At 37.7% G+C, this 25828-nt stretch overlaps 3 protein-coding genes across 5 annotated transcripts in view; 1 reads left to right on the top strand and 2 right to left on the bottom strand.

Annotated features, from left to right (window-relative positions):
* Window positions 1-1539: 1539 nt before the first annotated feature.
* LOC127636002 (RING finger protein 122-like) lies at window positions 1540-6841 on the bottom strand. Its single transcript, XM_052116350.1, has 6 exons — window positions 6547-6841; window positions 5886-6033; window positions 4670-4715; window positions 3416-3457; window positions 3242-3324; window positions 1540-3070 (listed from the first exon to the last, which is right to left on the bottom strand). The coding sequence occupies exons 2-6, from the start codon at window positions 5993-5995 to the stop codon at window positions 2956-2958; spliced, it is 396 nt and encodes a 131-aa protein (XP_051972310.1). The 5' UTR covers window positions 5996-6033; window positions 6547-6841; the 3' UTR covers window positions 1540-2955.
* A 5701-nt stretch (window positions 6842-12542) lies between these two features.
* LOC127636118 (dual specificity protein phosphatase 26-like) lies at window positions 12543-17739 on the bottom strand. The gene is made up of 4 exons (XM_052116522.1): window positions 17706-17739; window positions 16649-16837; window positions 15404-15615; window positions 12543-12767 (listed from the first exon to the last, which is right to left on the bottom strand). The coding sequence occupies exons 2-4, from the start codon at window positions 16825-16827 to the stop codon at window positions 12565-12567; spliced, it is 594 nt and encodes a 197-aa protein (XP_051972482.1). The 5' UTR covers window positions 16828-16837; window positions 17706-17739; the 3' UTR covers window positions 12543-12564.
* Window positions 17740-18678: 939 nt separating this feature from the next.
* Window positions 18679-25828, top strand: part of LOC127636156 (CAP-Gly domain-containing linker protein 1-like) — a 32086-nt gene continuing 24936 nt past the window's right edge. For 2 of the 3 annotated variants that reach the window (XM_052116573.1, XM_052116575.1), the window contains exons 1-8: window positions 18680-19056; window positions 20529-20573; window positions 20680-20800; window positions 20888-21390; window positions 21473-21597; window positions 24386-24587; window positions 24673-24870; window positions 25509-25612. In XM_052116573.1, coding sequence (XP_051972533.1) covers window positions 20713-20800; window positions 20888-21390; window positions 21473-21597; window positions 24386-24587; window positions 24673-24870; window positions 25509-25612 — 1220 coding nt within the window. In that variant the 5' untranslated portion in view covers window positions 18680-19056; window positions 20529-20573; window positions 20680-20712. Of the gene's footprint in view, window positions 19057-20528; window positions 20574-20679; window positions 20801-20887; window positions 21391-21472; window positions 21598-24385; window positions 24588-24672; window positions 24871-25508; window positions 25613-25828 lie in introns of all 3 variants that reach the window. The other variant, XM_052116574.1, reaches the window with a different exon arrangement.

A 25828-nucleotide genomic window follows, 5' to 3' on the forward strand; every position in this document is an offset into this window, starting at 1 on the left:
TGCACAAAATACCTTTTACTGCATGTCGCGGCGTCTTGTCTGGTTTGAGCACGATGTTATGCTAAAATGCTTTAAATATTACAATTTTTTACACTCCATAATGGCAAAGCAAAAACCAGATTTTTAATTATACATTTTCAAATTTATTACAAAAGAATAACTGAAATATCTCATTGACATAATATTGAAACCCTTTGCTATGACACTTGAAATGTAGCTCTGGTGCATCCCATTTCTCTTGATCATCTTTGAGATGTTTCTACACTTTGATTGGAGTCCACTTGTGGCAAATTCTATTGATTTTGACATGATTTGGAAAAGCACACACCTGTCTATATAAGGTCTCACAGCTGTAAATGCATATCAGAGCAAACAACAAGCCATGAGGTCAAAAGGGACAGCCTGCAGAGACCGGATTGTGTTGAGGTACAAATCTGGGGAAGGCTACAAAAAATGGCTGCATTGAAGGTTCCCAAGAGCACAGTGGCATCCATAATTCTTAAAATGGAAGCAGATTGGAACAACCAGGACTCTTCCTAATGCTGGCTGCCAGGCCAAACTGAGCAATCACGGGAGAAGGGCTGTGGTAAGAGAGGTGATCAAGAACCCGACGGTCACTCTGGTTGAGCTTCAGAGATCATGTGTGGAGATGGGAGAGACTTGCAGAAGGACGACCATTTCTGCAACACCCCACAGATCTGAGATTTATGGCAGAGTGACCGGACGGAAGCCTGTCCACCGTTCAAGACACACGAAAGCCTGCTTGGATTTTGTCAAGAAGCACCTAAATGACTCCGAATGTGAGAAACAAGATTGAACTGTTTCGCCTCAATTCCAAGCATCATGTTTGGATAAAACCTGGCACCACTCATCACCTGCGCAATACCATCCCAACAGTGAAGCATGGTGGTGGTAGCATCATGCTGTAGGGGTGTTTTTCAGTGGCGGGACTGGTCAGGGTTGAAAAAAAGCTGATCAAAGCAAAATACAGAGATATTCTTAATGAAAACCTGGTCCAGAGCGCTCAGGACCTCAGACTGGGCTGAAAATTCACCTTCCAACAGGACAATGAACCTAAACACACAACCAAGACAACGCAACAGTGGCTACGGGAAAACTCTGTGCATGTCCTTGAGTGGCCCAGCCAGAGCCCGGACTTGAACCCAATCGAACATCTTTGGAGAGACCTGAAAATGGCTGTCCACAGACGGTCCTCATACAACCTGACAGAGATTGAGAGGATCTGTAGAAAAGAATTGCATAAAATCCCCAAATTTAGGAGTGCAAAGCTTGTCGCGTCTTACACAAAAAGACTTGAGGCTGTAATCACTGAAAAAGGTGCTTCAAATAAGTACTGAGTTAAGGGTCTTAATACTTATATATAAACAAAAATATTACATTGACATATCTATATATATATCTATATCTATATATCTATATATATATATATATATATATATATATATATATATATATATATATATATATATATTTGAAAAATAATCAAAAATCTGTTTTTTGCTTTGTCATTATGGGGTATGGAGTACAGATGGATGTGAAAAGAAATTAAAGCATTTTAGCATAAGGCTGCAACATTACAACATTTGTGAAAATGTAGGGGTCTGAATACTTTATGAATGCACTGTATATACTGCAGAAATGGACAAAAGTATGTTGGTATGCTATTATGAACCAAAAGAATCATGAATTAGAGGAATAGTTTGTCCAAAATGTGAAATTCTCATTTATTCACCCACCATTCAAGACACTTGAAAGCCTGCTTGGAATTAGCAAAAAGCACCTAAAGGACCCTCAGAGTGTGAGAAACAAGATTGAACTGTTTGGCCTCAATTCCAAGTGTCATGTCTGGAAGAAACTAGGCACCATTATGCCATCCCAGATGTGCATGACTTACTTTACTCTGCTGAACACTAACAAAGATTTTTAGAATAAATATGGCCAAAATTTTAAAGCTAAAAAAAAAGGACATCAAGGCATTTTAAAACTAATCCGTAAGGCTTTAGTGGGTTAATCAACGTCTTGTGAAGCGATCCAGTCAGTTTTGGGTGAAAACAGACCAAAACTTAACTTTAATTCTTGAACTCAACAGACTCCTTGGTGATCATGATTTAAATCTTGATTTTCCTCCCATCACCATCTAGCGCTCTGCGCAAGCCCCAAGCACTAGGAAGTATAATCGAGCATGAAATAATGATTGTGCCAAGAGACTGCAATGGTAAGATGTACAGTAAAAAAGTAATATTTTTGTCTGTTCTCACCTAAAACCAACTGGATTGCTTCTGAAGACATGGAGTAAATCACTGGGGTTGTGTGGATTACTTTTATGCTGCCTTTATGTGCTTTTTGGATCGTACGTTTTGGTCACCATTTACTTGCATTGTCAAGACCTACAGTGCAGAAATAAATTCTTCTAAATTCACAATTTGTATTCTGAAGAAGAAAGTCATACACGTCAATTTGAACTTTTGGGTAAACAGTTCCTTTAATGGGATCTCAGTTTTTTTCCCCCAGTCAACCTGTTTTCAAATAGCAAAGTTGTAGATTAATTCAAGATTAAATCAATTAGATTGTCAGATTAAACCAATCTGATAAGGCCAAGTAACAACTAAACAACATATGCAATGTGCAACTAATTAATATTCATTAGGGAGATTCGCTGACATTTGGTGACAGGTCTGCTTCAAACCCAGCCCACTTTAATAGACTAATACCTTTTAAAGGCTAAACACCAAAGGGACTCACAAAATTTAATGTAAACATTCTTATTTTAAGCCAGACATACAAAACACTGCAAATATGATCTTTTACAACAATACTGTTTTCAAATAGAAGCCATTTGCTTGGCTTGTACAAGATTTTTTGAAAATAATGTCCACCATATGAGAAAACTTAATTGTATGTATCCTGAAAGAGGTGTTTTGGCGAATAGAAAACTTAAAGCAATTCATCTAGCAGGTTTCCGGGACTCTGTGTTTGACCCAGAGCGGCACTGATGGGAATGTTACACATAGGACAAGCACATCTCACTTCAAGCCACTTCACCAGACACCTGCAGAACACAGTAAGTATGTTACATTGTGACCCTCATATACCAGGTAACCTAGTAGTCTGTTACATTTACAAATATCTGTTACAAAGCACAACTAGACGGTGTTCTGAATGCATATAATGCTGAATGGACTTTTCTTCAATGGTGTTAGCATGATAATGGGGGAATTACCTTCTGTGGAATGCGTGTTGGCATGGCAACACCCCAAGCTCATCCTTTGTCCTGAAATCCTCTAAGCAAACTGCACATGTTAGCTGAGAAAGAGAATGTTTAAGAGAAAAATCAGTGCATTGGTTTAAATAAATAAGTAAATACAATTCTTCCAAATGCTCTAAAAATGTTTACCCCATGCCCATGTAACTGTGTTGTTTCATCTTTGAATACAACCTGTAATGTAAAGATAAATTAGGATTATCTGGGTTATAAGGCCAGAAACATTCTTTACGCAAGTACGTGTACACAGATACGAGCACTTCGCAAACTCATTCCCAGCGCGCAGTTTGGTTGAACATGTGGCGTAACAAGCCTCGGTACCCAAGGTGGCGATATAGTTACCTTCAAAAGTCTATACAATTAAACAGGATTTTTTGTTATTCAGGTGTGCAGCTATAAATACAGCTCTGGAAAAAATGATAGGTTTCTCTGAATTTATTATTTATAGGTATGTGTTTAAGATCATCACCGATCCTCCACCAATTTCAGAGTGGGTGTGAGACACTGTGGCTTGAAGGCCTCTCCAGGTCTCTGTCTAACATTCAGTTGATCAGTGATGATCTGGGGGTGCTTCAGCAAGGCTGGAATTGGGCAGATTCGTCTTTGTGAAGGACACATGAATCAAGCCACGTACAAGGTTATCCTGGAAGAAAACTTGCTCTGACAATGTTCCCCAACTCTGAGGACAATTCTCCATGTCACACAGCCAGGTCAATCAAGGTGTGGATGGAGGACCACCGGATCAAGATCCTGTCATGGCCAGCCCAATCTCCAGACCTGAACTCCATTGAAAACCTCTGGAATGCGATCAAGAGGAAGATGGATGGCCACAAGCCATCAAACAAAGCTGAGCTGCATGAATTTATGTGCCAGGAGTGGCATAAAGTCACCCGACAGCAGTGTGAAAGACTGATAGAGAGCATGCATCAAAACTGTGATTGAAAATCAGGGTTATTCCAACAAATACTGATCTCTGAACTCTTCCGAAGTGAAAACAAATATTTTAATTTTATTCAAACACATACCTAAAAATAGTAAATCCAGAGAATCTGATCATTTTGCAGTGGTCTCTTAAATGTTTCCAGAGCAGTACATAGGCTTTACATTACTTGCTCAGCAATATTTTCTTGAAAATGTTGCTCCGCCATTACAGTAGTTAACTTGAAAGATAAAACAAATTAGAAGCGGACAGTTCACACTAATTGTGCTATAGTGCCCCTTGTGGCAACGATGAGATTGCAAAGCGTACTTGCATTGTTTGATTCGGAACGCAAAAACTTGCATAGCATCTACTTTCACATACTTGCGTTGAGTATGTTTGAGCCTTGAGAATAAGATACACATATTCATGCAACAATCTCTTGTTATTGACATAAACATGCATACCATCATGTAACCAGCTCTCTCATTCCGAGCCTGATGTCTCAGTTTACTGCAAAGTGAAAACCGCAACAAATCAAAAACAACATTGTGATGTGGATCAAATGTTCCAAATATTAATCTGAACAAGATTTTTATATTTCTTTAAATAATGTGAGTGCAAAAGTTGCTGCCACAATGCTTGGGTGGCTGCCAGGTCGTTGCTAAGGAGTTTTGAGTGGTTTGCAGCATGTTGCTAGGGTGGTAGCTTACTGGCTCTATAGTAATTTGGTCCCTAGATTTGGGCTCTTTCAATTTTGTATTTTAGCATGTTTTTTCATGTTCCTTTTTTCCGTTTTATCATTCAAGTCTATAGCACAAACTCTGTGGGACAAGTTATGACCCAAAGTTTAATATTTGGGGTTATGGGTTTGTGTTTAAATCCTTAACCCTAAGAATAAGCAATAGTGATGCTTACTTCACAAAGAACCACTAATACATTTACATTTATGCATTTGGCAGACGCTTTTATCCAAAGTGACTTACAGTGCACTTATTACAGGGACAATCCCCCCGGAGCAACCTGGAGTTAAGTGTCTTGCTCAAGGACACAATGGTGGTGGCCGTGGGGATCGAACCAGCGACCTTCTGATTAACAGTTATGTGCTTTAGCCCACTACACCACCACCAATCCCATCTTATGTGATTATCAGCCCAATGGTTAGACCCATGGACAACTATAACACAGGTTGTAGGCTTTATCTATTATTCGGGGAGGTTTATCATTGCAGTTAGTGGCCTGTTAAGAAAAAGCTCTAAATAGCAACTTATATTTATTATAGATTGCACATATCATCTTTGCATCCACATGATTGGCAGCTCCTTTAAAGCATACACATCTTTATATCACACAAATAGACAATGGCTATGCCGTGTAGTATGTTTCTAAACAATACCGTGGCAAGGGTGGGTTTGTAGCACTCTATGTTTGAGATTGCATTAGCCAAAGCCTTTGGTCAAAAATAGCATTGTGAACAAATGCGCAGAGATAAAATCTAGACCTGAATTGTTTGAGTTAAGAAGTGCATGAGGCCAGAGGAAGTCCTCTTTGCTTTGCGCCCGTCAGTCTGTCAGAGGTTTTATTAGTTGTGATTGGGACAATCAACGGCTTGGCATTGAATCACCCTCGTGCTGATCCAAATGACTGTTCCGTTAATCAATTTAATAAGACATTCACACTTACCTTATAAAGAAGCAGCAGAATATGAGACTTAAGACGAACACAAGTACCCCAGTGCCGAAGATGACGACATATATGTTCAGTGGCAGTTCTTGAGAGGTCACTGGAGGCATAGTGCTTTAAATATGAATCATCTCAAAATACAGGTGCCCTGAAAGAGACACAGGAAACCAGTCACATACATTGATGATTCAAGTGATTCATTGAGGTAAACCTAGATTCAGAAAACAACCTCAAGGCAACACTGAGGCAACTTTAGTCCCAGATAGCACAAGTAAATCTCTGAGATGTCTCAGGATCAGATTTACAAAACATTGTTAATCACAAACGTCTCAGAGACACTGTTTGTCTTAGTGACATCAAAGAGCAAACGTCTTATAGACGTATTGCAGATGAGCAAACTACGTCATAAATGCGTCTTCCTGATGTAAACACACATTAAATAGATAGTCTGAGTGATATCTATTAGGAATAACTTTAACTGATACTTATAAACTCTCTTTCGTGACATTGTAGAGCTATGTACCTTACTGCTTTGCCAAAATTATAATAAGAATCAATAATGAACAAAAAATAAACTTAATTAGACATCTGAAAGATAAAAGCGTACATATTCAGAATAAGAACACGGTAAAATGAAGATGTAACTATAAATGAGTCTCACCATCATCAACGTCTCTTCACGTTGAAGATCCTTCATAATCAGTTGCGATTTTTGTTATTGAGTTTTTGTCTCATTTCCCCCCGAAACGTTTCTTCAAAGTGTTTGTTGCAGTAATGAGTCGCTGATAACACTAAAAGGTGTTTTACTTATTGTAACAGGAATATCACTCGAGGCACAACCTTTCAATGACTTCAAATCACCGACTGTTCACCTATTACTTCTACCGACTGTGATAAAGTCACATGTAGATTAAATCCCGTCTTGATCATGGAGATAAAATGATGTAACGGACCGCAGACAGACAATCACAAATAGAGCATGAGAGAATGCTATAAGCTCCGCCCACATGTCAAGGGGTGGAGCCGACTGTATCAGATACATCATGAATACAATGATTCACTAAAACAAGTAAACACTCCTTTAGTCACAGCATTTTATTTGACAAAATGATTACAGTCTAACTGTCTGTCTGTCTATCTATCTGTCTGTCTGTCTATCATCCTGTCTGTCTGTCTGTCTATCTATCTATCTATCTATCTATCTGTCCATCTGTCTGTCTGTCTATCTTTCATCTTGTCTGTCTGTCTGTCTATCTATCTATCTATCTATCTATCTATCTATCTATCTGTCCATCTGTCTGTCTGTCTATCTTTCATCTTGTCTGTCTGTCTGTCTATCTGTCTATCTATCTATCTGTCTGTCTGTCTGTCTGTCTGTCTGTCTATCATCTTGTCTGTCTGTCTGTCTGTCTCTATCTATCTATCTATCTATCTATCTGTCTGTCTGTCTGTCTGTCTGTCATCTTGTCTGTCTGTCTGTTTTTCTATCTATCTGTCTGTCTGTCTATCATCTTGTCTGTCTGTCTGTCTATCTATCTATCTGTCTGTCTGTCTGTCTTTCATCTTGTCTGTCTGTCTGTCTATCTATCTATCTATCTGTCTGTCTGTCTGTCTATCATCTTGTCTGCCAGTCTATCTATCTGTCTGTCTGTCTGTCTGTCTGTCTGTCTGTCTGTCTATCTATCTATCTATCTATCTATCTATCTATCTGTCTATCTGTCTGTCTGTCTGTCTGTCTGTCTGTCTGTCTGGTTTGATTCCCAGGTTTGAAAAGCTGGGCCAATGGCTTTTGTGCCATTGTATCCTGACCAGTGGTTTTGCTGACTCAGGAGGTTATTTGTTCACACCCTGATAACAAGTCCAGCATGAAGCAGAATTCCAGTGTTTGGGCATTTTATCCAGAGTGAATGCATTGAATATTCATTTAAGATGTAAGAAAGGCTAACACATTGCTCCTGCAAACAAATTCATGCTTAAATAAATAACAAATGTCTGAATATTTGATATGTCTGGTGTGTTTATTAAGAACAGAAGAGTGACCAGTCAAGCTAACGATATTCTTCAAATCACACTTATGTGATGTTTTTGTTAACCCTTGTTTTTCTTGCATATATATATATATATATATATAGCACTGCATATCTAATTATACTTTCAACTATTTGGACAATGAAATATTACCTTGCTGTTCTCTTTTTTGAATCATCTGCTTACTTGATGGTTCAGTCAAAACTGACTAAAGGTTGAAACTATATCAGCAAGACAAATCAATTTATTTTGCAACACACATTCAAATGTCTGTATCTTAGATCAAAGAGACTTACACACAATAGGTTACTTATTAGGAGCTCTTAAGTCCTCCCAAAAAATTATACAAATATTTGTTTAGACATTTGTTTCATCAGTTCTGTTTATCAGTATTTTACCACATTTGAATACAACCTTTTTTTAATAAATTTGTTTTTATAGTTCAATTTATGTATAACATTAATAATTGAGTCCCTTGCATTTTTAGTGGCATTTGTAGCCTTTCATGCTCCCTCGCAAACCTCCATATTCACAAACAGTGCTAAAATTCAGTGGTTATATGTAAACTCAGCTCTGCCTGACAAACAAGGCTTTAACGAAGTTGACTGACACCACAGTGCAACATGCAGATAATGTGTCTTCAAAACTCAAAAACTTCACAAATACTCGAGTCGACATTCCTTCGTGTGTTTGCAGGAGCAAAAACAACGGTTCTACTTTAAGGAAACACTGTTAGAACTTACAGTAAATGCATTCAATGATATGTGAAATTGTAAAGATTTTAGACAAAAAAAAACTAAAAAATAATCTTTTCATCTTTAAACTAAAGTCCAAAGTTGTTTTTGTTGTTCAGGTAAACCTTAAAGTTAAAAAAAGAAAACTGTATAACAGGGAAATATGTCTAAACAATATTTGTAATTCCAAGGACGGATTATGACTTGCAAAAGCCCTGGGGCCAATTATCTCCAAGGGCCCCCCTCCACCCAAAAGGTTGTTGAGCAGGGGGGATCACCAAACTAGATTAAAGCCCAGGGCACCCCGGGCTGTCAAGGGCCCCCTGGTAGTCAAGGGCCCCTGGGCACTGGCCCCATTGGCGGGTAATCCGTCCCTGTGTAATTCACAGACAGCAAAATCAGAGCCACAAACGCTAAATGCTTTTTCAGATTTAGCACAAAAGAAGCTTCTTGAGAAAGGAAATAGTATTTATTACATTTGTTATGCATTTTTAATAATATATTAATTTTTTCATCTGCTACTTTCTGACTTAACTCCAAAATTTGGTCCTGAGCCACAGAAGTTTGTCAGAGCAATCGATATTTGTGTCTAAACTACTGAACTGGTGGGAGTGACACTATTTTTATAAGACACAAACCGGTGTGTAGTTTAGCTCCACATATTGCAGAAGGGATTTGCAGTTCTGGCAGTAGTTAGCTCAAGTCTAAGCTGTTGCAGAGTAGTTATATTTAACAATAAAGTGTGACAGTTGATACATAAACACAATAAAAAGCTGTCCACTATGCAAAGGTACAGAAATTGCAATAATACAAGTACATTGTCATTAATACAGCTGCAGATTATTACATTGTACTGCACTTGAGGATTTGCTGAATTTGTAAGTACAAGGTTGCACTTTTTATGTACTTAGTAAGTAACTACCATATAATACAACATCATCCAAAACAACTTGTACATTTTGACATGTATAATATTTCACATGAAATCTTTTTTTCCATCTTTTTTATATTTACACAGACAAAGAACACGTGTTGAGGATAAACCAAACAGACTGACAGAAATTTGCATCAAGGCTGTAACCATGTCTTGAACATTGGGGGGGAACGAGCCATTTTGGGGATGGGGGTTTGCAGGTGTTGAGGTCGCAAATATAATTGTCCTCTTTGGTCCTTTAAAATAGTAAAGACTCTGAATGCAATATATTTCTGAGTAAAGGCTTTAAATGCGATGAAGGCCCAACATTTTAAAATCTTTTTTAAAAGAAATCTTTAAGAGTTGCTGTACAAAATTCAGAATGATTTAAAGACAAATTGATTTTAAATTATTACCTAAAAATATTAGCATTCAAAATATGTGACACTGTCCTTGCCAAAACCTAAAAACTCAATGGAAGCCACAAGTCACAGGTGTAAGACCATGTTCTAGTCCTAATCGGAGGGTGAAAACGCTGAACTTTGTGTTACAGATAACCACATTCATTCAATTCCTCTACAATAAACACACATTCGCATGTGTGTTTATTAAACATTGCCCATGACATGTTTTTAATTCAAAAATGCACATTTCTCCAAATGGGGAATAGTTTGCACCATTGGAAATTACTGTTGGTCTGTACAACATTTCAATCATAAAATAGTGGGCAAATACCGCATATCTTACATGACACTAACACTGATGCGTGCGTTCTGCATCGCACTAGAATAATCCACGAGGTTCCCGCTCAGCTTCTTAAATTTGAGTCCCACCTTCATCGATTTGATTGGCTCATTTGATCTCCAATGACATTGACGAGCAGTGTTAGACTACTGTGCATGCTAAAAATGTAACTTTTTTAAACCATTATTCCAGCAACAACTTATTGGCAATTAAACAGCGGTGCATAATGAACTGCAGCAGAACAGCAACAAGATATCAATGATTGGGAGGGACAATCTGGCCATATCTGATAATTGGGGGACTTGTAAATTGTAAATTGTGGTTACGGCCCTGATTTGCATATAGTTTCATGTAAACTGGAGTTCAGGTCAGAGAGCTTAAGCCAAAAACATACTTAATACAAGTATGCAAATGCAGACGTGAATGTTTGGTCAATGCATTGCAATCACGTGGTCCCTCGTGAGTTCTCGTGTTATTGTGGCGGCGGCTAAATTCTGTAATCAAGAGCATGATATAGTTACCTTCAAACCTCTGTGTCATGAAACTAGATGCCTTAAAAATGTGTACTTTTCCATAAATGTTTTTACTACAATTTTAATACTTTTCAAAAATGTTTGGGCGACCAGGGTTCAGATCGTGAATTGAAACTAGGAAGTAATTGCATTCCCATAATCATTTAATAGTGCGATTTGGAGGTTGCATTTTTCCTTCGAACAATACATTTTTATTCCACTGATGGTTAGGTTTAGGTTTGGGGTTACAGTTTATAAAATATGCATTTCTCTTCACTGTATTACAGCCAGGACAGCTAAAAACAAATTGCTTCACAACCCTCTTTTGGCGCCCCTCTGTGGACGTTTCATCTGGAAATAGAGCTCACACGTGCACATACGGCCAACAGCACTTACAGCTTTGGCCACTGGGGGCAGTGTTTAGAATTTTGGTAAGCACAGACCGATTTTAGCTAAAGAAAAGTCAACCTACTGTTTCTAATTTCAGTGTGAGATCAGTCTGCTACAGAACAAGAGTTGACACTAATGTCTGCTAAAGCACCAATTGTGGCCACGCTGAAAACGCGAGTATAAAATCAAGCTTTCGTCGCTAGAAGCAACTGCGTTTACATACTCACGTAGAGTATGCTTGAGCCCTAACTGAGGATCTCTGTCACATGTTTTTTTTACTGTAATGTATGTGCACAGCTACATCATCTTAATAGAAAAACACTCAACACACTGACATTTAATTTTAAATGCAAAGTTTGATGGTAATACTTTGTAGCCATGTCAAAGATTATCATTAACACTGTACCGATAACAGAGAGGAAGGCCACAAAATTTTTTAACTGTGGGGAAATCTAAAAAATCAATTAGATTTTTACATTTTCTTAAAAAAATGTAACTCGTACTTTGCCACAATGCTAGATATCTGGGAAGTTGATAAGCTGTTGCTAGGGGTTCTAGGTGGTTGCTACGGTGTTCTGAGTGGTTGCTAGGTCATTTCTAGCCAGGTGTTTGGCAGTTCTGGTTGGAAAAACTGAAAAAACAAAAAAACCTTTGGATTGTCAGCTGACGATTTGTCGGATCCGGTGTGAATAGCGCCATAGAAATCCGTTCAAAGCTTGTTCGCAACAAATATTTGCATTGAGTTTCTGGATTGGTGTGAATATGTTTTTATGTGCTAAAACATAAAAAGATGATGTTTAAATTCAAATTATTTTACTTTTATTACTTTTTACTTAGTACTTTGCAAAATTCCTATTAAACCCTAGTCATCTACAGACACATACAAAAAAAGAACCAAAAAAGTACCATGGTACTACCATGTTTTGTTTTTATTTTTTTACATAGTGCCATGGTAGTACCATGGTTTTCTTGGAAGAACTTTAGTTACATTAAATATCATGGTACATGGATTGCAGAATCATCTGAAACCATCAGTACCGTGGTATAGCCACATTACTTTTGTAAGGGAAACTAAACATTCTGTTGGAGTGAAGATACCTGGCTATGATAAGTAGCTCGCTTCTCCAAATGGCCCTTCTTAAAGCTGCAGTAATATTTCAGTGAAGTGGTCACATGAACAAATGTGAATAAGGCATTTTGCACATTTCTAGAGGTCCTGATGTAATAAGGCATTTCTACTGACCACAGGAGATCACTGTATGTAAAGATCATCTCCTAATATTTACTGCCATACAACACACAATAGGTCAAGGCATGGGCCAGGAAGGTTGGAGAAAGTTTTAGTGCTACCGGTGGCTTTATGTTGCATTGCGGCTGGCGCGCAGTATGCTGTCCAGACCGCTGAGCTGCCGTAGGAACCCACGGTTCGGAGTGACTCCACGGTGATCCTTCACAGTCTTGATGGCCTCCACTAAAGTCATGTTCTGGCGGATCATGAGGTAAGCCAGCACAAGTGTGGCGGATCGACTTACGCCAACGGCACAGTGCACAAGTACCTTTCCTACAAAGTAAAAGACACTCCGTCAAAATATTTACATGAAACCACAACATTTATATAAATAGATTTCATGCTGTTACTGTTGATACAACATATATGGGTGTTCAGGGCTGGACTGGGAAGATAAATCGGCTCGGGATTCGGGTGTAGGTGTTCACTGTCTGTTTCTGCATATCGCGGCGGCTCATTTTAGCTTATAGCAGCACATTCGGCCCACCGGCACGCCTGGTTCTCTCGATGGCAAGTCCGCCCATGATCGGCCCCAAAGTGCTTAGGCCCACCGGGAAAATGCCCGGTATGACAGATTACCAGTCCAGCCCTGTGGGTGTTCCTTCAACTTCGGGCACTTTAAGCACTGAACGTCAAGGAGGCGGGATCCGGCTGAACAGTCAACGTAAGTTTAATGTCAAAACTCAAACTTACTAAAACATCATAAAACATAAAGACACACAGACACACATGCAGCGCAGCAGTGCGTCTCTCTCTCTCTCAAACTGCCGTCTCTGGCCCCTCTTTATCTCGCTCTCCCACTGATCAGTTGATTTAGCGCTGCCCGTGTTCCCACATGGCCTGGCCACGCCCTCCTCCTTGTCACAAGTCTCGATAAAACATTTTTCTCACTAGTTTTTTTATTTGTCAACTAACAGCCCTCTGCACTGTGAGCAAATCACTTGCATATATTTGTACACGTAAGTCAATGCACATTATGAAAGTAAATATTTGCTTTGACTCATTCCGTGTATTGTGTGTCCAGAGACGAGATCCACACGCTCCATTTCCATGAAATGTCTCTTTTAATGTCCTTTATGTTATTTACAGTCAGTTGGTGATCAAAAGGAAAAAATAAACTTTATTAATTCTAATCAAACATTGCACAGATGAAGGAAAAAATACTGTGCAATTTCTCCCTCGTTAATTTAGTTAATTTTGCTTGCGGAGCTGCAGGTTCTCTTAAAGAGACAGTACCATTTTAGCACTTGTAACACAAATCAATGGAAATTGGACAAGTGCATATAAACAAACATGTAACAAAATATAGTAATGTAGTAAGTGTAATAAATGTGTAAACATAAAGGGAAAATCATACATTATTAAATGTTTTAACTTCAACAAACAATGTAAATATGGAAGAATTTGACAAATACGCTCTTGTAGAATCTATGCAGGGGTAAACCTGTGCATAGCCTGTGCAGTTATTAAATTATTGTTATATGTGGAATTTTATTTTCATTATTCCAACTTTGTGAATTTGTATTCTTTGCTAAAAATGTGAATGAACTTTCAAACAGTGTCAACAGCTTGCTTCATTACTATAAATAAAATTGTATGACATCATATAAATTGATAGAATGACAAATTTGTACTTCTGTAAAAAACTAAATGAAACTGTGTGATTGAACGATGAAAAGTGAAATATGAAATAAAATTAACAATCTCGCATACTACATTGCTCGAAGTCATATAAATGACTATTATACATACAATATGTGAAGATTCCCCATTTATCTTTTTCAGTTTTCAGTTGCATTATGCTTACATGTCATCAAAAGTCTGGCAGGTAAAAACAAAAATGTACTAACCAATGACGATTATTTCTCCAACATGTCTGTAGAGTATTGACTAACAATGTCCAATATGGTATGTGCATGCGTCTCAGGAGATTTATGTCATTTCCAGCACTTTTCTGTATTGTTCTGTATTGTGTGTAATAGAATTCTGTGATGGAAATGACGCTGATGGAAACCACATTTTGTACGTCTCCTTTTCTTGATAAGGCTAATTTAATAGCTAATAATTTATGTATCCTGAAAACACACAAGTAAATAATATTTACACACTTTTTTGTAATTGCATAATTTGCCAAAATTACAGCTTGATTGGACATGACGCACAATATAAATATTTAGTTTACAATTTATATTTATCTTGAGTTAATGTTCTTCAAAAAGCACTTGTCTCACATTTAATCTCAAGCATGTTCTTGCATCTCAACTTGGTTAACATGTACACTAAAATAAAGTAAAAAACTTTTTATGAGCAAAATTGTTCAGTGTGGTGGAAATGATGCCACAACTGTGGGACAATCATAATTTTTCAAACAGTTATGGAAATAATTTTCACACAATAAATATTGAAATTATTTATTTTGATTTCACTCTTGATTAGATTCTCATAGTTTTAAACATTTACACATTTGTGGTTTTTTAATGTGTTTTTATAGTTTAATATTGAATGTCTGGGTCTGGGACGAGGCTAAAACAATCAAATCTATACATAATATGCATTTGAAAAGTACCTAAATTAAATGAAGGCATTGTAAAAAGTTTCCAAGTCAGTTTTAATGTGACCTTCATATAACAAAAGAAAAAAAAAATGTTTTTATATAAAAAAATCAACCTCTGGGACATGAACGTGCTCGAAGTTGAGGAATCACCCATGTGCTGTACGTTCTTATATATTTTTAAAACATCAGGCGGTACATAAATGGTTTTCTGAATAAAAAGTTCTTAGTGGAACTTTAAAAGGTTCTCCTACAGCATCAGGATGTAAAACCCTTTTGGTTCTATTTGGAACCTTTATTTTGAAAAAAGTCGAGCTGTGAAATGTTTACAGAAACAAGGTCATCCATGTGAACTGACCTCCTGTGCTGAGTGCTCTGTGAATGAACTCGGCCGCTGGGTAGAAGTTGATACTCATGTCAAAAGAGGGCGAGTCGTGTGCTTCAATGCCATGATACGTGATGTTCATGCCAGTGTAATGCTCTGCACCTCCTCTCCATTTGCTCTGTGCACAGTTCAGGATGTGCGTGATCCCCAGCTTTACAAGTTCTTTGCGGTTAGAGGCGATTTCTCTAAAAGGAGTATTAAAAGTTTAGATAATAAAATATATGGTTTGAACAGAATTGGAGCTAGTTAGTTTCGTGATAAATAATTTGTAAATGTGGCATATTTTTATTTCAGGTTGTACTCTCTGGAAAGCTCAATCTTATGTTCATTTTGTAACAGTTACAGCCATGTTACGACAGTGTCAAATATGACTGTAAAAATGCTAACAACATAAAAAATAAAAAATTATCCCCTTTTATACCAATTTTGGAATGCCCAATTCCCACTACTTAGTAGGTCCTCGTGGTAGCGCAGATACTCACCTCAATCCGGGTGGCGGAGAACAAGTCTCAGTTGCCTCCGCTTCTGGGACCGTCAATCATCTGATCACGTGACTCGTTGTGCATGACACCGTGGAGACTCACAGCATGTGGAGACTCATGCTACTCTCCGCGATCCACGCACAACTTACCACACGCCACACTGAGAGCGAGAACCACTAATCGTGACCACGAGGAGGTTACCCCATGTGACTCTACCCTCCCTAGCAACCAGGCTGATATGGTTGCTTAGGAGACCTGACTGGAGTCACTCAGCATGCCATGGATTCAAACTCGTGACTCAAGGAGTGGTAGTCATTGTCAATACTCGCTGAGCTACCCAGGCCCCCAATTTGAACAACCTTTTAAGATATTTTATATATATTTTAATCAGTAGTCTGTATTGAACTTTGTATTGATTTTGATATTATATTCTATAAATGCTGCAAGTGTTCTGACTTGTTTCATTTAGCATAGCTTGATGTCGTGTCATGGTTTATGTCGTTTTCTATAGCTAACTAGCTGCACAAGATACTAGTTTCTAAATGTGCAGGGGTTTCCACTAGGCATGCATTAGGGTACAAATAATTAATACGGTTCTATTGTTTGACTATTTGGCAGTTTTATTTACACTATTGTTGCTGATTTTGTCACATTCACAACATGACTGGATGAGTTATTTTACATAAAACATACAGTATATGGCACGGTCTTCAAACCACAGATATGGGCTACTCACTGGTCACCTATGTAGAGTCTTGGCCACACTTCATCTGCGTGATTACAGGCTGTTTTTCCAGTGTACAGCAGACGCTCAAGTTCTGCAACAGTTAGTACAGGACATCCCTTCTCTGTGTCCCTTCTGCTGGGAGACCTGGAATTACTCCTCGACCGAGACAGTCTGGACATAAAAGCCATCTGGACTGACCTTCATAAGAGCAATAAAATAAAATTAAATAATAAATAATAATAATAAAAATAAATTAAATGTTGCCATAAAACCAAAAGTACCAAAACAAAAGTAAAAAATGTACATAGAAAAAAAAAAAAAATAAATAAATAAAAATAAATATATATATATATATATATATATATATATATATATATATATATATATATATATATATATATATATAATAAACATATTTACATTAAATAAAAATATATATTCAAATTTTATATAATAATATAGCATAATAATTTAAATTATTATGATTCAAAGTAATAAAATACAACATAAAAAACATAGTTGAATAAAATAAATCAGAAAATCATACAGTTGTTCTCACAATTTATACCACTTGTAAATATATATATTTATATTTTATAAAAATATTTATATTTATAAATATGGATTGATGTGGAATAGCCTACTTATGGAATAAATATGTAAATTAAATACTATAAAAATGTGAACGAAAATATGCGTGTTTAATATACGACAACAATATTAAATTACATCTCAAATAGATAATTTGAAGCATAAATAAAATGCAAAATCCAAAGCGCGCGCGCCCACACACACACACACACACACACACACGCGCGCGCGCGCACAACAGCACGTCTACAATGGAAGCTGGAACGTGAAAGGATGCTCATCCACAAATGCAAAGCATAATTTTCTGCATATTAAATTAATTAATCTGTGAGAATAAAATGAAACAATGCATCGTATTACGGCATCTAAAACAATAAACACAGGACTACTATATATGCTGCTTAAATTCAATTTTGTTGTACTTCAAATGGAGATTTAATGACAACAAATAAAATATCAAGTGTGGGCATCTTACCTTAGATTGCGCGTTCGATGTGACTCAAATCCTTTGTTGAATCCTTTATTTTGGTTCCTAGCATATATTCCCGTATATTTCAGAAACCCTTGTTTTTGGGCGTGAGGAACATTGTAGCAGACACACAGATGCATGTAATTAGTATGTAACGCCAGCTCTGCGTTCAGAATGCAACATCCATGTGATGCATCATGCAGCAGCTATATTGCTTTCTTGCAAGTGGGCTCAATGTAATAGAAAATGCTGATATCACAACATTATTGACATTGTAACAGAGCAGTCCATGTCAAATGCATGCTGAATAGAGCGCCCTCTTATGCAGATGCTGCACAGCATCATGTCTGAGGAACATCTCAATGCTTCCCGAAAGCACTATGATAGGATTTATGAAGATGCACCTAAAATGATTGCAATCTAACATGCCATCCTCACTGTCTGACTTGTAATTAATAAATTAATGTATTGAAAAGTTAAAAGTGTAAATATCTTTGCAATCCATAACATGCATATACGCAAAAAATTAGGTACAAATGAAAGTTCTCAAATACCTCTTTAATATAATTACTTGATTAACTTTTAATGTGTCTAATCGTTATGGTATCGAACATTTATTGTCAAGGCCACAGGTTGCAGGTTTAGACTCGCGTTGAGGTGGACAAAAACTTGAGTTGCTAAGATCACAGTCGGCCTTTATTACCTTTAAACCCCTGAACAAACGTACCTAAGGTTTAATGTCAGATACTTTTAATAAATTGCATATATATTGTATGTGTTAGGTGTACTTTATCCAGTCTTTACAGGTCACTTTGCGCCCTCTGGTGGTTAGAAGTTAAAGTGACTTTTTTCCACCCATCACTTTCCAAGTTTGACCACTAGTGGCCGCCAAAGTCAACTGACGCCGTCAGGTCGTATTCATTCTCAACCATAACATTCAGACGTTCCAGTTCAGTGTTTTGTCCATTATTCTCGAAAGTATATTACAGTATTTAGACTCAGAGCTATATTTAGTGTGTTTTTCGCATAGCCCCTACTAGATACTGAACTTCCCACCACCCAAACAACTAAGTGTTTTGATACTTATTCTGTATTCTATAACAAAAGTCCCTAATGCATTGTAACATTCGCTGTTATTTCTCACACTCTCTTAAATCCCACATTATATTTGACTTGATTAAACACATTATCCAGCTACCCGTCAAATATTAGTGTGGTAAACGTGTTTGGGTGCAGCTTTGCATTGAATTGCCTCACCCTACAACATCATCATCTCCCTAGTGATCTCACGAAGACAAACACTAAATCCTTTTATTTCCCTCGTCATGGATGAATGCTTGACATTATAACAATCCGGGTAAGAAAATGTGATATTTTTTATTCCCTTTAAAGCTAATTTCTTCCAGCTCATTTGTGATGTGTTTAGAAGGGTTAGCTTCTCTTGCTAATGTCGACTAGCATAGATACAGCCACGTATATATATGGAATATAGTGCACTTCTGACTCAAAACATGCTATTTAATATTTGTTTGGACGGTTGTGATATCAGATTCATGGATAGCTATGAAATAAAATCACAAAATATGTTTGTTTTGATAAAGGATTGACTGGTTGTTATTAGCTCGCTAACACAAGATGTAGTAATAAAACAGTAATAAAAGTCGAAATCCATTGAAAAGCTGATTATTGATACGGTTTTTAGTGTTTAAGAACAGCTTAACTCATAAGTTTAGTTTTATTAAGTGTCATGAAGTGGTTCATTTTGAGTATATATTACTCTGTACTCAAAATGAACTGTCATTCCTTCACAAGTAGATAAACTGTCAACCAAAATAACACCAGTTATTGATTGACACTGTAAAATAATAATGAATATGTATGAAATCTTCTTCCAATGGTCACTGAAAATGTACCTAAATGTTCCATGGCAGTACTATGGTTCTTTGGAAATGTACCATAGCTTGACATCCATGTAACTTGGACATTTACCATGGTAACGGCGTGAATGTGATAATGATTCAGTACCACATATCAAAGTCCCATGGTTTTACCATCTGGTGCCTCCAGTGTACCATGGTAATTTTTTTGTAAGAGATATAAAACACTTGCAGAATCATCAGTCTTCTTTTATGGGTTGCTTATACTCTGGTACCATGATTTTATTGTTGTACAACAACCATAGTAACTGTATTGTTTTGGTGGAAACAAAGATTACCATTGTAAAAGTGTTAAACATGGTGATTTTAGTTTTAACGTTTAAAAAGTCTGTGTTTGTTTGTGTGGTAACCCTCGATAAGACATTTAGACTGGTGATGCTTGATACTGTTCTTAACTTGTTGCTTGTGTTCTTAACTAGTTAAGTTTTATTCTTAATTGACGTTTATAATTTTTGTTTTTTTATCGAAGATTGAGTCTTAGACCTTTGAAATGACATGTAGCTCGTCGAGATTAATAAGTGATTAGAAATACAGCTCTGGAAATAATTAAGAGACCAACGCAAAATTATTAGATTCTCTGAAATTACTATTCATAGGTATGTGTTTGAGTAAATGAACATTATGTTTTATTCTATAAAGTACTGACAACATTTCTCCCAAATTTCAAATAGAAATATTGTCATTTACAGCATTTATTTGCAGAAAATAACAACTGGTCATCATAACAAAAAAGTAGTATAGTAATGTAGTAATAATGTACTGTTTTCAGACCTTGAATAATGCAAAGAAAACAAGTTCAAATTCATATTTAAACAACACAATACTAATGTTTCAACTTTGGAAGACTTCAGAAATCAATATTTGGTGGAATAACCCTGATTTTCAATCACAGATTTCATGCGTCTTGGCATGCTCTCTAGTGTCACTGTAAGCAAATGTAAGCCACTTCGACATACTTCAAACAATTACTGAGTGCACCTTTAATTAAAAGGTCATAAAGAAAATATATATTTAAACATACAGTATTTGTCCATGCCCGGCAGGAATAGCACATTTCCGTGCATAAAGCAGGGAAAATGAGTACGGGGAAGCCGAGTGGTATCAAACCACCCACCAAGATTGGTAAACCAACTACAGGCCCAACCAAGACCTCGCCTACTACAGGTGAGTCAATGATCTCCACCTGTACGTTACATACAGTGCACACTGATTGAGGCGTGACCTAAGCTCTTATATTTTTCATGAACGCAGTTGGCCCCATAGATGTAACCTCCCCAACCTCCAATACTGCTCAAGATGCAGTATCAGACTTCTCTGTTGGCGAACGTGTTTGGGTCAATGGAAATAAACCAGGCTATGTGCAGTTCATCGGTGAAACGCAGTTTGCTCCGGGCCAGTGGGCGGGCATAGTTCTAGACGAACCCATTGGGAAAAATGACGGCTCTGTGGCTGGCATCTGTTACTTCAAGTGCAAGGACTTGCATGGCATATTCACTCGGCCGTCCAAACTATCCCACACTCCAGTGCCAGAGCGTGAGGCCAATAGTACAAAGACACCTGCCAGCCAGACCTCTGCCAATCAGGTGCCTCCTGCCAAAGATGCTGTTCCAGACACTCCAACCACCAATGCAACCGCAACCACTAAGACCTCAACAAACTTAACCAGAACTGCCAGCGAGTCTGCCTCCAATCTGTCTGAGACGGATTCGGCCAAGAAGCTACAACGGGAACTAAAGATAGGGGATCGTGTGCTGGTAAGGCCCATGATTGGTCTGCTTTTTACAGAAACGTTGAGGTTTTTCAATGTTTATTCAAGTCTTTGTTTTTATTTTTCAGGTGGGCGGGACCAAAGCAGGTGTTGTGCGTTTCCTTGGTGAAACTGACTTTGCAAAAGGGGAATGGTGTGGAGTTGAGCTGGATGAGCCACTTGGCAAGAATGATGGGGCAGTGGCTGGCGTGAGGTAAGGCCATGTGATGTCATCATAACCTATGTGAACAGTTTTCTGGGTGGTGTAGTCTGATGTTTAAAGCAGTGGTTCTCAAGTTCCTCCTCCGCCTAAAATAGACTATATACAGTATAATGTTGTCACTTAATAATTTTAAATAACAAAAAAGAAACAAAATTACATAACATGCACTACATTGTTCTGTTATTTTCAGTGTTGGGTATGCTACTTTGAAACTGTAGCTTCACAAGCTACAAGCTACTTGTAACTTAAATAGTTAAACTACATTCAAACTGCTCTTTTAAAAAGTAGTAAGCTACACTACAAGCTAATAAGAAAAAGTAGCTAACAACATTGTGGTAACTCCAGTCATTGTTACTACAATATTACTATAGCAAACCATGGTTTATTTTTGAAATATGTATATATATATAGTATATTTTATTTACTGTAAGTTGTATATATTATATAGGAGGTATAAACTATATACAGCTCTGAAAAAAAGAGACCACTGCAAAAGTATCAGTTTCTCTGGATTTACTATTTATAGGTATGTGTTTGAGTAAAATGAAAATGTTTGTTTTATTCTATAAAGTACTGACAACATTTCTCCCAAATTCCAAATAAAAATATTGTAATTTAAAGCATTTATTTGCATAAAATGTCAACTGGTCAAAATAACTAAAAAAGATGTAGTGCAAAGAAAACAAGTTCATATTCATGTTTAAACAACACAATACTAATGTTTTCACTTAGGAAGAGTTCAGAAATCAGTATTTGTTGGAATTACCCTGATTTTCAATCACAGTTTTCATGCATGCTCTCTATCAGTCTTTCACATTGCTGTCGGGTGACTTTACACCACTCCTGGTGCAAAAATTCAAGCAGCTCAGCTTTGTTTGATGGCTTGTGCCCATCCATCTTCCTCTTGATCACATTCCAGAGGTTTTCAATGGGGTCCAGGTCTGGAGATTGGGCTGGCCATGACAGGGTCTTGATTCAGTGGTCCTCCATCCACACCTTGATTGACCTGACTGTGTGCCATGGAGCATTGTTCTACAGGACATTGGAAAGAACAATCTTCAGAGTTGGGGAACATTGTCAGAGCAAGTTTTCTTCCAGGATAACCTTGTATGTGGCTTGATTCATGTGTCCTTCACAAAGATGAATCTGCCCAATTCCAGCCTTATGTAATGATGTGGAAGCCAAGGCTGAATCCATAATGCAGTCGTTTATTAAAATCCACAGCAAACAAATCAAGATCGGCAGGCAGATAGCATAAACTTTAAGGCAGGCAGAGGTAAGACACAATGAGGCAGTCCAATCCAAACAACAGAGCAAAAGGGATAATCCAAGAGGCAAAAACAGAACAAAGCTGGCAATGGTCATACACGTGATAAACAAGACAATGACAAGTGAACGCTTAGCAAGGCAGGTAGACTGGCAATACTTCGCAATGGCCTGTTGGCCAGGCCATGCTTAAATATCTACCAAACAGGAAGTAACCAGAGAAGCAGAGGGAGTGGCACACAGTCAGTACTCGGGAGAGGGCTCCCTCTGCTGGCGTGACGTTACACCTTACTGAAGCACCCCCAGACAGGGCGAAAATTTCATCAAAATGTTGGGGGGGACAATAAACATAACAATTCTCAAGATCAATTTTTGAAGGGGACACCAAGGGTTTTTTGTTGTTGCCCCGTTTGAATTTGTATTATTTTATTTTGTAAACAATTATTTTAAGAATATATCATTATATTATTTACAATACACATATTTTAATGATATTTTAAGGGGGGGGTGGAAACCCTCAGATTTCCCCCGCGATTTCCGCCTATGCCCCCAGATCATCACCGATCCTCCACCAAATTTCACAGTGGGTGCGAGACATTGGAATCGGGCTGATTCATAACTTAGCTTTGATAAAATTAGAAGACAAAGAGACAGAGAATGGAGTAAATGGAGTTTGATTCTTGCGTGTTGCTTCTCGACATGTAAGCTGCATTATTGCCACACAAGTTAGCTCATTACTGTCGAACTTCAGATAAATTGGTGAGATACTCGGAATATGTATATTTACACTTACTAGTGACCAAGAACTATCCTACCTCTTGAGTACCTCATGCAACGCTTTCTGTCTGGTGTTTATGTTATAGTGGTCTTGTTTATTACGACGTTAAACACCCGTCACCTTTTATTTACTATGGCCTATTTGTTCATAGGGAATCAGAGAGTGTGGAAGGGCATGATGAGCCTGAGGGGTGTTGGCAAATGTTTTTTTGAAAAAATACATTATTTTGTAATTCCATTTGGTGCCACTACTAGTCCAGAAACAACACATTTCACCTGTAAGTTAGTAGTGTTGCGAATTTTTGTTAACTACTCCCAAGACTTATTTTTGTCTATCTATTTTGTCTAACTGTTGCAGAAATGCATAATTGAATATTTGAATGACAGAAAATGGCTTTTAAAATAAATAACTGAATTAAAATGCCTTGCAGAAGCTATATTAAAGGTATTTTCACTCCAAAAATGATTCAATCATCATTTACGCAGCCTGATGGTGCTCCGAACCGATTATTTTTTTGTCCATGGAACACAAAAGGAGATGGATGAAGGATTAGAGGAGGGACAATACTGTCAATCTCCAAAAAGCACATACAAGTAGTCCATGTTCCAAGACTTCTGAAGGCATAAGATATAGATTTGTGGCAGATTTGAATGTGGGGAAGGGAATGAGATTTAAGATCTAGGGTCTTCCATGACCCTCTTACAATGCTTTTATCTGTGTTTCACTCTCCCATAGGTATTTTCAGTGTCTCCCAAAGTACGGACTATTTGCTCCAACACATAAAGTGACTCGAATCGGTTTCCCATCCACCACACCAGCCAAATCCAAAATCTCAAGGCGCAGGTCAACACTAAAGAACAGCCCCAGCGCTTCCTCCGTCAGCTCCCTTAGCTCCGTCACCTCCTCAGTTGGAGGCAAACCCAGCCGAGCAGGCCTGGTAACATCCCATTCACAGCATCCAGTTTTCTCCAAGGATTTTTCCACGATTCTGTTTGACGTAACATCTGTCAATGATTTCTCAGCTCACAGAGACGTCTGCACGTTATGCGCTGAAGATCTCAGGCACAACGGCCCTTCAAGAGGCCTTGAAGGAGAAACAGCAGCACATTGAGCAGCTCCTGGTCGAGCGGGATCTGGAGAGGACAGAGGTGGCCCGAGCCACCAGCCATGCTGGAGAGGTGCAGCAGGAGCTGGCTCTGCTCAGACAGGGCCAGGAACAGGTCAGCAGCTCCTGCTTTTCAAACACTTCCAACACAACTCACAAATATTGCAGTTTGCCGTTTTGGACTGAGCTTCTCCATGTGCCAAGATGAGTTGCTGCTTTGTGTGCTGTGCGGTTTGAAATCAATATTGACCCTAGTTATTTTCTTTATAAATGCCCTTGGTCTTATTCTGATTGTGCACAATTCATCAATGCATGCACAATATTCTAAAGGACATATAATGTAACATGCTTTACTGCTCCTTTCATTTTACAATCCAATAAAATACTCATTTATAATGGCTAATTTATTAAGGATATAGGCCGTTTCACTTGTTTTCCAAAGTATCTCCATTTTCAGCGGAGGAAAATGTTGTTCCAGTTTGAACGAGAGGCATACATGTTAAAAATCAATGCGTTTTCAACTGAATTGTTGAACCCATATTAAGTACAATAAGTTACCTAATTTTACTCAGTATTTTCTTAGGTTAGTACACTGTAAGTATACTGAAAGTACACGTACTGTAAAATAAATTGCAACCAAAATTTAAGATTCAAAATTCTTTATCATTCGGAAATATGTGACATGACAGTATTTAAATGCTTTGCAAATTCCATTTCATGTTGATTTTAAAATTGTGTGTGTGTTTCTCCAAGTATTCTCACGAAATGGAAGCTAAGTTGGACCAGTTGCGCAGACTAGTTGAGACTGCAGACAGAGACAAAGTGGAGCTGATGAATCAACTAGAGGAGGAAAAAAGGTAATCCTGTAATAAGAGAAATGTAAATATTAGCATGACGATTTGATTGATTACCACTGTTGGGGAGTAGCTAACTATATGTAGCGACACTACTAACTTAACAACATTTTTCAGTAGCTTGACAGTAGCTCAGCTGCTTTTAAAACAGAGTAGCTTTTCCAGTACTAGTGGTGTAGCGTGACCAAATGCTACATCATGTTGGTCAGATTATAACTA

The sequence above is a fragment of the Xyrauchen texanus genome, chromosome 43 (genome assembly GCF_025860055.1).
Source record: "Xyrauchen texanus isolate HMW12.3.18 chromosome 43, RBS_HiC_50CHRs, whole genome shotgun sequence".
Lineage (NCBI taxonomy): Eukaryota > Metazoa > Chordata > Actinopteri > Cypriniformes > Catostomidae > Xyrauchen > Xyrauchen texanus.

Bases quoted from the DNA above. Each gene is read 5' to 3' on its own strand.
- LOC127636002 (XM_052116350.1), bottom strand. From the start codon at position 5,995: ATGCCTCCAGTGACCTCTCAAGAACTGCCACTGAACATATATGTCGTC. The intron at 4,716-5,885 runs GTAAGTGTGAAT...TTCACTTTGCAG, and splicing joins TTCTGCTGCTTCTTTATAAG to TAAACTGAGACATCAGGCTC. The intron at 3,325-3,415 runs GTAAACATTTTT...TCTCTTTCTCAG, and splicing joins CACAGTTACATGGGCATGGG to CTAACATGTGCAGTTTGCTT.
- LOC127636118 (XM_052116522.1), bottom strand. From the start codon at position 16,827: ATGGCTTTTATGTCCAGACTGTCTCGGTCGAGGAGTAATTCCAGGTCT. The intron at 15,616-16,648 runs GTGAGTAGCCCA...TACTCCTTTTAG, and splicing joins AGACTCTACATAGGTGACCA to AGAAATCGCCTCTAACCGCA. The intron at 12,768-15,403 runs GTCAGTTCACAT...TTTACTTTGTAG, and splicing joins CAGAGCACTCAGCACAGGAG to GAAAGGTACTTGTGCACTGT.